Source organism: Apteryx mantelli, chromosome 16 (assembly GCF_036417845.1).
Source record: "Apteryx mantelli isolate bAptMan1 chromosome 16, bAptMan1.hap1, whole genome shotgun sequence".
Lineage (NCBI taxonomy): Eukaryota > Metazoa > Chordata > Aves > Apterygiformes > Apterygidae > Apteryx > Apteryx mantelli.
This window is the reverse complement of record NC_089993.1, coordinates 4,167,487-4,181,565: the sequence shown is the minus strand read 5'-3', so window position 1 is coordinate 4,181,565 and position 14,079 is coordinate 4,167,487. Positions and strand designations below refer to the sequence as shown.

The following is a 14,079-nucleotide window of genomic DNA, read 5'->3' as shown; positions in this document are numbered from 1 at the left end:
CCGTGCCCTGTGTTGCTAGAGGCTTCTAGCATTCCCAGCCACCAGTAAGGGAAGGTCATTAAGCATCCTTTGTTGGGATCAGTTCCTCTAGGCTGTGATGCAGCCTGCCATAAAATCAAGGTGTTGAGAATCACAATTTGGGCTGATTTCATGCCCCTAGTTAGCTAGTGGGATTATACGGTCTACAAGATCTGTTTGTGACCTCATACAAAGAGAAAATAATAGAAATATTAGAAAAATGAGAGGTGGAAGGAATGGCATTGAATTCATTTAGATGCGTTTTGGTCAGTAGCACTTTGGAGGAGGTATATTGCATAGGTGTGAAGCATAAAACAGCAGTAGTGTTCTCTGGGGCCCAATAGTTGTATTTGTAGCAAAGGACATCATGGCTTATTGCTGTCAAGTCTGATTATACTTCTAGCTACATAGCACAGTTTTGCTGCAAATAAAATAAGTCTCCAGGCAAGGTAGGTGACCTACAAGCCATACTACAAGCTAGTTCTTGAAGTCATGGAATAGCAAGATGATTAACCTCTCCTTAGCTTTGTCTGCTGAAATGCTGCCCCTCTGCCTGTTTGGAAGGGCTTGGTAGCGGGTACGCAGTAACCTTTCCTTTGCTATGTGTAATTTTTGCAGGATAGGTTAGTATTTTTTGTCTAATGCTTTTAGTCTCTGAAGTAATAAAGAATCTTGAAAATTAAAGGTCCTTTTAGATTGGTTTAGCAGATGTAGAAAGGCAACTTCAAAAACAAAAATGCATTTCAGAATTCTGTGTCTACAGGTCAATATCTCTCTGAGCACTTTGTCCTTTTTCTCTCTAGTCCTGCTTTTATGGATGAGTATGAGAAGATTGAGGAGGAACTGCAGAAACAATACAGCAGTTACCTAGAAAAATTCCATAATCTGTCCTATATGGAGCAGCTCCTAGATGAGCATCGTAGAACAGAGCAAGAGATGTTTGAGGTAAGACAGCTTAGAAGTTCCAAGTGACACTGTAGTTTAGCTGCATCTACTTAAGAGCCAGCTTCCAGTACATACACTATTGGCTTTGGCCTTGTAATGAAAAACTTTCTAGCACCCACTTTACTAAAGCAGCATGTTACTAACTGAAGATCCACCTCTGAGTGACTGGCCGTTTTCTGCCAGGCAGTGCAAGTTTGACTGCTCTCAGACAAACCTAATGCAGCTTTTGAAGCTAGACCAGTGTAAAACACACATAAAACTCAATGCTGGGCTTTGATACCTTTTGCCTATTTCTAACTTTCCCTGATTCTTCCTTTATCTCTCTGTCTCTGTTCCTGAAGGATGTTTTCAACGTTTCTGATCTTCCAGTGCCACATACGTTGTATATGTTAAGAGTTATTAGATTTTTTTTTTTTTTAATCGCCTGCTGACAACTGATGTAAAAGGGCTTCTTAGCACAAGGTTCTTCAATTTCCTTGTAATTGCTCTCTTCAGTGAAAACATAGCAAAAAGTATCAATGAAAAGGTCAGATATGCTGAAATCCTCTCTAACACAGACCTCACTCTTGTTTGGCAGAGATTTTGTTTTCTGTTCACTTCCTGAATTGTATCAATTCAGTGTGATTATCAGTTTCTTTTCTATCTTGCTGGATAAACAGCATCTCTGTCTCTTCTTGCTCCCTCTTTTCCTTTGGGTGTTTACTAGACTGCAGTACATTCAGGCAGCCTTCCTTTCAGCTTTCTGTAGCTTTGTGTTTTACTGATATTATTGGCTTTTCATCTTTCTTACAATCATTACCCCATACGTTTTCTGTTCTTCATTTTAAACAGATGTTTCAGTGAATGATGTCTCCTTGGACTTTTATTATTAATCGGTGTGTGTTCTATACCTTGTTTAAGTTAACCAGTGATTCCTTTCTCTGGATCTTCCTATCTTGCATATGACAATCGTATTTTATTTTATTAACACAACTTGTTCTTGACAGAAATATTGGAGGGCTTTGAATAACGTTCCTCATATCCGGCCTATAAATGCATATTTTGCTTTTCCTGTGTCTGTATGTGCCTACTGATGTGAAGAAAAAAAAATTTGGTCCCATGTTTGTTTACCCTCCTCCTTCAACATCATCATACCTCTGTTCAGTTACAGTGAAATGTTGTGACCTGTGTTTACGCTGAAGATAAGGTAACTTTTGTAGTCCCTCTCCTCCTACGAACTGCACATCTTATATCTATGAGCTGATGTGTTTTTAGAAAGCCTTGTCACTCTGTAGCACTGATTGCGCCCAGAAGCCTCCCGCACTGAGTGTTGCCGAAGACGCACAGCGCGATGGGCAGGGGGCTTTACAGCCAGGCTTCGGTTGGCTTTACGGACATGGGGGAAATGGGATCGGTTTGCATCCCGTTTCCAACGTAGGAAAGGTGTGCTGTATTCTGGTGAGAAGGCTCAAGTATTTTGCTGCATTGTTTGCTTGAGGGGCAACATACCCTGTATTTTAAAAGATAACATGGGATTTGAAAAGCTGGAATAAGATTGACAAGTCCACCCAGGCATTTGACAACTTGCTAATCACTGTGAAACAATTTCCCATTAACATCCCTTTTTATAAGCACTATCTCTATAAACTTTAGTTCACGTATTTTTAATCTTGAGTCAGCTTCACATTTTCATGTCTTTTGTTTTATAATGTTCTTGTTCTTGCCCATATCTTTAGCAAAAAAAAAAAAAAAAAAGACCTCAATTAAATGGTAATCTTGAAATGTAGCCTAAAATCTTATTTTTTCCTTTCTGTTCAGATACTGTTGAAACTTAATATCAAGAGTAGGAATGTTTTGAACTGAGCTACTAGAACCTGTTTTTTTGAACAAAAGTTATTAATAAGTTGGCATACAGCTCTTCAGAGGAATTTTTTTAAAAGACAATAAGATGAAGGAAAAGCCTTTGTCATTCAGGAATGTGTCTGTGCTTAGAATATGGAGCACACCTTTTGTTCCTCCTTCTCTCTAACTGTCAGACCCCTAAAGAACATGCCCTTATACTTTGGCTTTTAATTTATTAGGATAAGCAGATAGCAATACTTCAGCATCATGCAAAATTAAGGAGTATAAAATCTTGTCACAAAAGGCGCGTTTCTCTCCGCTTGCTGCAGTCGCTTGCTGTATGCAGTATGCATCGCTAGGCATCACAACTGGGAAAGATCTTTAACAGAGATATGCTTTGTGCTAAAATACCATCAGGTCGTCTGCATTTGGAATACATTCTTACCACGTGTAGCGGTCTGTGCTTGGGTGTCTCTAACTATGGCTATACTCCCATGATCGCACGTGATCAAGCTGCCTGTGCTTAAAACTTCTGCAGAATATGCTGTGTTAGCTTAAACCAGCATGAAATCTAGTTCTGTAGTTCGAGTTTAACCCCGAAAAGACTCGGAGGTTATTTCATTTCCCTTTCTTTATATTAGAGCCTATTAAGTATTTTCACTTAAGTAGTTGATAGGAATCCCACTTTCTGTAAACTTTTGAGTCCTGACCATCCTATATCTTTGTGTGTGGATTCAGCATTAGTTCACAGGCCTTGTGTGAACTTAGAAAAGGTGGGGGAGAGGGTTACATCCGATAGTTGTTCTCCAGATCAGGAGAAAGAAGCATAGGGATCAACAACAGAAAATCTGAACGTCTAAATAATATTAGAATATTTAAAGGATGAGACGCTAACTGTCTCTTTATGGGGAGCAATCCAGTGACTCAAGTAGCCGCAACTATTTAGCTGTAGAAGCTTCTGCTTAGGTAGGAGAAGAAGCTAGGCCTATGTCTGTTTTGCCAGCAGGTTTTCAGTAGAGCTGGAGTCCAAACTATCATTTGAAGTCATCATGAGGTGTCAGTGCTCAAAGCCAGACTCCAAGACTAGGCAAATGAAAGAGGATGAAGAATCTGAGGCTTAACTAAACCAAGAGACTTGCTGGTGCACTCCTATTTCCAAACCAGTGGTGGGATATATATATATGTATTTTTTTAATTTAAAAAAGACAGTGTAGTGTGTTTAATCCACTTCAGATTAATTCCTTGCCATCCCGAAACATTCATGCGTCTCTCTGACTTCTTCCATCGGTCTTGGTCTGCTTTTCAGGTAGTATTTCATCACCTTTGGCTATTTGTTGCTGAAGCAAAATTGTGGGCAGCTTATTCCATGCTTGGAAAAAAGCAGTTTGCTCCAAAGTTAGCACGATTGCACACCAAGAGGTTGAAACTGGTGCTGCATGTTGTTCTGAGCTTTATCATCCCATTATCATTTTTAGAATCAACAAGAGGGAAAATGACTAGGATAATTGCATTTAATCTATTACAATACCCACTCTATCCAACTGTCAAAAATTACATTGATTTTTTTTTTCCAGCCATGATTTGTCTTTTGTTCCACCAAACAAATCTTAATTACCTTTTGTAGGAGAAATGAGAGTCAATTCTATTATCATATCTGTGTATTTTGTTAAATAGCTTCCTAGGAAAAAGAACTCCAATGTAATTAGATTAATCCAGCACTCTGTGTGGCATTCGGTAGCGGGGACTGATTCCTGGACCCTCTTCCTTCACTAAATGCATATTTTTAGGATGAATTTTTCCTCTGATTAGGATACTATTGCAGAATAATGAGACTAATCTCTAGTGCACTTGCACTCAAAGCTGTTTTGGTACCATGCTGACGTTGCACAGCTAATGACATTGGCCAGAGTGCATTTCCTAATTAGAAAAGTGATTTAAAGATTGTACGCAAGTACACAATTTTAATTAAGTGACTTTGAGCAGATGAAGCACTCCAGCCTTTCCAAACCACACTACTGGTTGTTTGAGTTGGTTTTGTGGTTTTTTTGTGGTTTTTTTTTTTGGGGGGGGGGGAGGGGTTGTTCTTTCATTTCATAGGTATATAGTTGTATAGAGAGAGGGGCTCTGTAGCCTGTTTTGTGGTGGTCTTGAGTTTCCTGTTCCTTTTGCTACATACTGTTTGTAAAAACACTGAGTAACATTTGGAAAGCAATTGACAGTGGTTTCCTGCTAGGCGCTGGACTGAGAAACATCCCTGGGTGTTAAAAAGAACTTAAAAGCGTGGCGTTGAGTCTGAACTGAATGTACTGCAAGAACTGAATAGTTAACTGATGGCGAAACTGCTACCTGCAAAGTAGCTGCCTGTTTGCTGTGAAAGCCCTTTGAAATGTATGAAAAATATGAAATTATGCATCTGTTATCAACTCTGATTCATGGACATGTCAGAAGTCCCCACATAACTCTTCCTTTGAGTAAGCTTTTTCATATTTGTTGACAGACTGACATGCACCTATTGGATCAAAGGAGTTTAAATGAGCATATTTTGCCTTTGCAGTTTCCGTAGCCTTTTTTCCATTTTCAGTCACCTCTTTTATTCTGTTGCTGTTCTCTTGTGCTGTTCATGGGGTCCGTGCCTTTGCGTTTGTGTGCTAGCAGGGGTTTGTATGTGCCAGTTCTCCTCAAAGATTTGTTCCTACTGTCTATTTTTACGTAGTAGAAAAGTACATTTCATTAATTTTTATTCTGTTTTTAAAATGAAATTTTCTGATGTTTAGATGTTAAAGCTATTAGAACTTTGTCTACCCTAAAAATCAAAGTTTCAGGGCTTTTCAGACTTGGAGGCTGAATTTTTCCGTGGACTATAATGAATGTCTGTACTTTAAAGGACAGTACAAACTAATACAGTTCAAAAAGGTGTTTCTGAAACTAGCTTGCGTAATGCCAGAATAACTCTGCAATATATTTTGCCACTTGCTGGCCTTTTCTCTAGACAGAACGTGCTTATTCATTCTTCTGCTTTTCAGAGAACATCCCTGAAGTACTTTCTTCTCCTTCAGCTACCTTCTACTAAGATACTATATCATCAAACATCCTTTTAAAATTGCTTTTATGATGGTACTGTGAATTCTCCACTAAGGAGTACCAGTGTTGTGGTGGACGCACAAGGGAGAATACACACACAGTTACTTGGTGCTTATCTTTGGCTTCAGACTGCTTAAAATATTTTTCTTTTCATCACCCTGGTACTAGTATTTGTAAGCAAGCCATCGTGATAAAAGATTAAGCAAGGAAAAGCCAAACAAACAGAGTATATTGTGACTTTCCGTTCGCACTTCCTACCCTCCACACCAAGTAACCTCTTCTCTTCATTAAACTTGTTTTCTCATCAGAGCTCCATACCTGGAGAAGATGCTTTATTTTGAATATATACATAGTAGGGATATCTGAGTTCTGCTTCACTCCAAGATACTCCTTTGTTCTGTGGCTTTTTATATCTTCTGCATTCAGCTGTCCTGTTTGAAGTATTAAATCTAGAAATTCCCATTGCAATGTGTCCTTGTTAAAATAGCTGGACAGAAGGTTAATATGAAAAGCATTTGGTTACAGTCTTTTAAACTTCCAGCTAATGTACATTTGAATTATGACCGGTAACATTTTTATGGGTACTAGGAGAACACTCTTGGTCCAGCATAGCTAAATTATATTGAATATCAGAATTAAAAGTAAGCATAGGCATCTTGATTGTTGATTGCATCTATTTTTGTATTTAGTCTGGGGTGCATGTATGACAAGCTTGGTGGGCTGAGACACGCAAATCCCATAATGGAGAAATGTGGAGGGAAAAAAAAGTGGAGGAGGAAAGGAGTACACAGAGGGAGAGGAGGGGCAACGGAGCTTGGGACAAGCTTATCTCAAGCACAATATTGTCCCTGGAAATGCCTGAAACCAATGGGAACCTCCATTTTAGGCCACTAAATTCTCTGAAAGCCTCCTCTTTTAAATGTGTCGACCTGGAGAGCTATATGCCTCTATCCTACTCAAGCTTTGTTGCACCTCTGAGAGGGGTGAGGAGAAACCTGACTTGGTCATAGCCAGCCTGTTAAGAAGGGTCTAACTCACTGTGGCAGTGTTGCATTCACTTTAAATACCTGGTGGTGGCTGTCTTCTGACAAGAAACAAGGATGTCTTTAAAGTGAGTGCATCCTACATCCCAATTGCTCCTCAGGCACAAGGATTTTGAACCCACAGCTTGTGTTTCTTAATCTGTAGAGCAGACTGAAATGAAACTCCTGTATCCCTACTGCTTAAACTGGCAGATTTTGTAGAGAAGAATGCAGAATTATTGAACTTAGAAAAGAAGATAAGTAAACAGAAGCCTAATTTTTGTAGCTGTTGTAGGTTGGTTGCTCAGAGATTACATATTCGTTTTGTACTAAAGAATCATAACCTAATGCATGTAAACAGTGCTGTAAACAGAACTTGCCATCCCCTTTCAAATGAGGGATTTGTCTGCGTTACTAGTCTTTCTTACTTTTCCTTCTCTAACTCATCAAAATGAGATATATAATAGTTTTATCCTAGTCTTCTAGTCGGATATCTGGACCACTGTCTTGGAAAGCAGGAACTGGGGGCTCAGATGTTCTCAGACTGGAGAAATCCTTAAACCCAGGTCTCTAATTCCTGTGCAAGGGCTCTAACAGCAAGACTGTTAGAGAGAGGGATGCTCATGCTGCTTCTTAATTTGGGACTTGACTGGTGAGAAACAAGAAATAAACTGAAGTGTTCAGCCACCTGGAGAAGAGATACTTTGTTATAACAAACATGGGCTGTATTCAGACTAGTTGATCTCAAGATGAAAGCCAACAGATTCCATTATCAATTCCTGGAACCATCAAGTTCACCAAGAACTACTCTTTAATATAATAAACAGTATACTTGAAAGGAGCGAATACTCCCAACTCCCTTTGGAACACTTAAGTGTTTGTGCTACCTGTGATACAGGGAGAGCATAATTCTGATGTTAGATTCGAGCAATGATGTGACTGCTTTATGGTGGGGAGCAAGGCACAGCTGTGACTACTAACTTCCAATCAATATTAATTTGGTGATAATTTCTTCAGACAGTGCAAACTGACCTCAGGTTTACATTGCAAAATTGCACATTATTCAAATAAATATCACACATCCAACCAATATAGCTTGTAAGCTAATACAATAAAAATGTAGTGCATGAAGGGAATGCTCAATGAACTGTTATTGAGTCATTATAATTCATATCTTCTGCAAAAACGAATAGGAAAAGTAAAGAGAGGAGTTGTCATTATGGTAAATTTACATATTATCTAATGATGAATACATTTGATTTGCAGAATGAAGTCCCTCCTCTGTCACATTATTTTAGGCAGTAGTGAATTCCTGAGTGTTAGTGCTGACTTGAACCTTGTATAAAAGCATAAAAGCATTTTTAATTGGAAAACTCTGGGCAGAAAATGTTAGTCTGTTGCTGGTTTCCACCCCCCACCACCTAGTCCTGTTTGGATTCTATCATTTGACACTGTGGAAGGATTTAAAGGCTTGTGATCTTAACTAGTCCCTTGCTGCAGTCTGTGCTAGTTCCTTTCCGATCTTTTCGTCTTCTGTTTCTCTCTTCACAATCCTCTTGCCCTGTACTCTATTGTAGATGGTCATGTAAATCCTCAGCAGTGTGCTCGGTGGTGTGTTACCTGTAATGTTCTGCCCCTTAGACTCAGGAATCTTTCTTACATCCTTTTGGGTCCTTTGACTTCAGGCCTCTAGCCAGCTTTACTGAATCTGGACCGTACTGATTCTGAAAGGAAAACCAAAAGGGAAAACCAAAGCATGTAAGCTTTCCATCAATTCTCAGGTTTGTGGCTTCGGCAAAGTCTTGAGGTAACTGCTCCTTTTAGTACTCATAACAGGAGGGCATGCTTCACTTACAGTGAAACAAAAAAAGCTTGGGAAGGCTTTAGGGGTTCATTTGCCCTCCACCAACACAGGGGACACAGGAAATGATTAGTTTTGTCGGTATATTTGATTTGGTTTTATCAGTATATTTGATTTTTGTTCCAACTTCAGTTTGCCCTGTAGCTTATTTCTATACTCACAAGACTGTTCTGGCCACCATGGTATCATAACATTCTCTTCCTCAGAGAATCTTCCTGATCTTGCCAGGTGAGCTAGTATCATGAAGCACTAGGAATGAGAGCTTCCCAGGAAGAGTAAGGAAGAGCCCTGAAGTCACCTAGCAGTTTATTGTCAAGTTATAGTCACTTTATGGTATGCAGTCCCCTCCTACAAATCTTCTGTGAGTCTTGGCTGTTGCAGTTCTCGTTTCTATGTTGATGCCTCTGTTCAACTTATTAATGACCTGGATGATGGGACAGAGTGTACCTTCAGCAAGTTTGCTGATCATATAAAACTGGGAGGAGTGACTGCTACACCAGAGAGTTGTGCTGCCAGTCAGAGGGACCTCAACAAGTTGGAGAAATGGGCAGAGAGGAACCTCATGAAGTTTATAAAGCGTAGTGCAGAGCCCTGCACCTAGGGAAGAATAACACCATGCACCAGTGCAGGTTGGGGGTTGACCTGCTGTGGAAAGCAGCTTTGCAGAGAAGGACTTGCGGGTCCTGGTGGACAAGAAGTTGAACATGCCAGCAATGTGCCCTTGTGGCCAAGAAGGCCAATGGCTGCATTAGGAAGAGCATTGCCAACAGATCAAGGGAGGTGATCCTTCCCCTCTACTCAGCCCTGGTGAGGCCACATCTGGAGTACTGTGTCCAGTTCTGGGCTCACCAGTACAAGAGAGACACAGAGCTACTGCAGCAAGTCTGCAAAGGGTCCCTAAGATGATTAAGGGACTAGAGCAACTCTCATATGAGGAAAGGCTGAGAGGGCTGGGACTGTTCAGCCTGGAGAAGAGAAGGCTGGGGGGGAATTTTATCAATGTGTATCTGAAGTATCTGAAGGGAGGGTGTAAAGAGGATGGGGCCAGACTCTTTTCAGTGGTGCCCAACGATAGGATGAGAGGCAACGGGCACAACCTGAAACACAGGAAGTTCAGTCTGAATCTTGGAAGAAACCTTTTTACCCTGAGGGTGACTGAGCGCTGGAACAGGTTGCCCAGAGAGGTTGCGGAGTCTCCATCTGTGGAGATGTTCAACAGTTGACTGGACATGGTCCTGGTCTAGGTGACCTAGGTCTAGGTTTGAGCAGGGAGGTTGGACAAGAAGATCTCTAAAGGTCCCTTCCAACCTCAACCTTTGTGTGATTCTGTGCCTGTTTGCCCTATTCCTATCCTGTGCTGTGCTACCTCTTACAGCTTAAGGCTTTGCAATTCCTTGGGTATGCCAATTTTTAAAAGCTTATTTTGAAAAATGGTGTTCCTGCTAACTCAATTTATGCCTAAATGTGCTACTTATCTGAAAGCAGGATCCTTATGCTACCTTTAACCAACTGAAAAAGGCATTTATTCGTGTACTTGTTCTGGTGAATCATGACACTGCAAAACTCCTCACTCTCAAGATGGCCCGATTTATGTGAATAACAAGGTGGTTCTGGCTAGTGGCATGGCCAAGTGCACTCTGGGAACAGTGGTGGAAAAACAGTTCAGCAGAAGCATTTGGTATAAATGTCACCTGTCTTTTTATGAAAACTCCTCAATATTTATGGTGCCTGTTTCTTGTTGTTGAACAAATAGAGGTGGTCAAGGGAACACTTATGTCAATCTGAAAGGAAGTGACCCATACTGTACAAAGTGCTGCATGGGCGTGGGGGAAACTGGCTGGTCCAAGAAGCAGTGGAAAAAAAATAGGCTGCATGTGTGTGTATGTGAGAAGGGATCCTAATCATTGGAGCTTCAAAAGAGAGGGCAAGAATGTCACAGAATAAAGCAGGATGTGAAGCATCAAGCTTGTCAGAGCCAGAAATGACTCCAGAACTGTCAGAGCTCATAGTGACGTAGATAGGGTTGCACAGAGCTGAACTGCCATTCTTTTCAAGAGCCTTCAGGTAGCTTATGTCCAATTCTTTTAATTTGAATTGCTATTCATCCTAATATATAACCCAAAATAAACACAGTGCAGCAGGGGCAGGGGAGTGTTTGAGTGTTTGTTTTATTTGTTTGTTTGTTTTTAATAGAATCAAGTCTGAATAGCTAAATAACTTTCATGAGCAGCTTTCTTGATCATAGAATCACCAAAGAATTCTGGTTGGAGGGGACATCATGAGGTCTCTAGCCCAACCTCTTGCTTGCAGCAGGGTCAGCTGTGGGATTGGACCACATTGCTCAAAGCTTTAAATAAGGTCTTGAAAACCTCCAAGGGTAGAGATTGCGCAGCCTCTCTGGGCAGGCTGTTCCACCGTTTGGTTGTTTAATGATGAAAAACATGCAATGTGTAGGCACAGAAGTGGAGTAACCTGGGCAGAAGTTTTTATATTGCATTGAAAGTTGTTCAAGAAAGTTGCCCTTGGGATAAATATCTGCTTACTTTTTGAGGGTAAGAGGGGAGAGCTGTAGAGAGAAGCTAACTAGGTTCTTATGAAGCATCAATATGGCATCTGTATTTATAGTGCAAGTCATTAAACCTAATCCATAGTGCAGGAACAACCAACTGCTACAAAGTTTGCATGTGTACCCTTGAGCTAATATGTTCTTTCTGTTTAGTCCCTTCTCTTTGAGTTCCCAAAGGAAAGGTATTCATTTCTAGATGAGGCCTTCATGCACAGACTGCTTATTAAAGAGGGCCAATAACTGATCTGTCTTAAGTCTCAGGACTCAGTCTCTCGACTTTTGATTATGAAGCATGCTGCTCAGTTCCGTCTCCAATTTCTGTTCTGCAACAAGTGGTTATTGCACTGCTTGAGTGGGACATACTGAAGTCAGAGCTGCTAAATAATCCTGTGGCTGCTTTAGGAAAAAGTCTGTATGTGAGAAACATAAAACCAATGTAATTTCAAAATACTTGTTCTGTGGACTGTGTTAATCTTGTTATTTTGGGGGGGGGATTGTTTGTTTGTTTGTTTTTTAACACTTCACTGGCTGGTTTCATGCAAGAGCTGCCGTGTTAGGATAGCATCAGCATAGGTATCTTAGGCCATAAACTGCATCTTTTCCTGTCTCTGCTTTCTGCTTCTCACATGACACTGTGCAAAGGCCCGTCTGGGTAGCCTGATCCTTGCTTCATGGTCTCACAGATCTGTAACAGCAATTTACCTTGAAGACTTTCCCCAGAACAAAGTAATCCCAGGAGTCTTTTACTATGGTAGTTTTCATTTACATCAGAAAATTTTTTTAGGCATTTTCCCTAATTTTCATGACATCCTGAATGAAGCTTAGTTAGGTTATTATATATTTTCTTGAGAAGTGACATTGTGCTTCTGCAGAGCTTCTTTCAGTATGAAATCAGATTTGATGCTTCCCTTGGATTATTCTCTCAACTTTAAGGAATAATAGTCTTCTCCCACATTTATTGAAGTACTTCTACTATTACAGTACTGTCAATGAACACTTCTACCACAACAGGAAGAAAAGCAGGAGACTATCAAGATTTAAGATGGGAAAAGAATAAGCTAAAAAGACCAAGTCGCATCATAAAGCAGCATAAGCTTTCCTGGTTTTTAAAAGAATTTGATTCTAGATAGATGTAATGGCTAGTTGGGAAAGAAGAAGAATTTCTCTGAAGAATGGCAATGAATCATTGTTATTTAAAATAATGGCACCACATTTAAAATAATGGCACTACAGCAGAAATGAATTTTTCCTCCTTTCCACCATGACGGGTGGTGACAATGTTATGATAACAGTTGGTGAATTTCAGCTGAGTATCACTTAAGTCTATAAAATACTCTTAAGTATGATTTACATGTGTTTCAATGGAAATGATTACTCTAAAATGAGTATTAATGATAAGAGGAGATGACTACTTCGGGACATGAAAGTGAGGGAGAAGATGAGAATAATGAAAATAGAGAGGAGGCAGATGGTTTTATAACAGGGGATGATGATTTTCAGTTCATTCAGTGTGTGCCCGTCCACTGTAAGGATGACCTCTCTAAAACAGTAAAATAGGCAAATGGCAGTGATTTTCAGATACTCCTCAGGCTAAAATGCTAAAGATCCCTAAGCGTATGTAAAAGCTGAATACTTATTGGTATAAACCTTGATGATGGATCCAGGGAATCATGTGTGTGTTTGGTTTTGGGTTTTTTTTGTTTGTTTGTATGTTTTGGAGAAGAAGCTGTATTTAGAGCAGTAGCTCCTTTGAGACCACATTCTCCAAAGCGCACAGTACTTGATTTAATTCAGGGCAGGGAAAGAGGGGAGAAGCTGCTTTGGTATTCCTCAGACAGCTGTATCACAGTAATAGTACTTCTTTGACTGATGATGCCACCTCAGTAATTGTGAAGAGTGACCTCCAGATGCAAAATTCTTCTTTATGTCAGAATGCCAGGAACCTACTTTATTGCCCTAAGCAGTTGTAAACCAGTTTCATTGTGGTTCTATACTATTTACTGAGTGCAATATCATGTGATATTGAGAGAAGTTTTTCAATTTTGAGTTTTGGTAGCTTTTATGGGAAAGTGAAAGTCCCTGTTGTGGTTTTTACTAAGTTACTGATCTGCTGAGAATATGACTTAAGCATTTAAAAGTTTAAGAAAGTGTAACGTTAAAGTGAACATTAGTTTCTGCGGTGTGAGCTGTGTTGTATTATAGGCTAGCAGTTTGTCCTCTGATCCTTACCCGTAAACTCTCAACGGACTCATACCCTACTGTAAGGCAAAGTCCTGTGCATTCAAGCTGCTTCTCTGCAGAGAGCAACCCCTCCTCCTCACCTTCCAGCTTGTCCTTTCTAAAGTGCCTATATCCATCTATTGCACCACTCCAGTCATGTGAACTATCTCACCATATTTCTGTAATCCTCGTGGGATCAAAGTTCAGCAGCTCTGCATAAACTTCTAATTCCTCTCATTTGCTTCCTATGCCATGTGCGTGTGTGTATAAGCACCAGAGATGGGCTCCCACCTGTGCTGCCTTCACAGGGGAAGTGCCGGAGCCTGTCCTTTCACTGTTCCGAGTGCTTCTGCTTCTCCTCAGGCCTTCATCATCATTCCCTGACAAACCTAGTTTAAAGCCCCTCTCATTGGTTAGCAAATCTGTCGGCAAGGAGTCTTCTACTTCACTCTTTCTGACAGATTTCATCTCTCTCCTGTAGTCTTTGTTCTTCAATAAAATAAGAAGGAAAAAACCCTATAGCATTACAGTCGCTTTTAGTCAAA

The 14,079-nt window shown here is 40.3% G+C and overlaps 1 protein-coding gene across 2 annotated transcripts in view; it reads left to right on the top strand.

Annotated features, from left to right (window-relative positions):
* The window catches only part of CLUAP1 (clusterin associated protein 1), an 80,519-nt gene that overhangs the window by 31,785 nt on the left and 34,655 nt on the right, over positions 1-14,079 (top strand). For both annotated transcript variants that reach the window (XM_067306208.1, XM_013939980.2), the window contains exon 8: positions 822-963. In XM_067306208.1, coding sequence (XP_067162309.1) covers positions 822-963 — 142 coding nt within the window. The remainder of the gene's footprint in view (positions 1-821; positions 964-14,079) is intronic.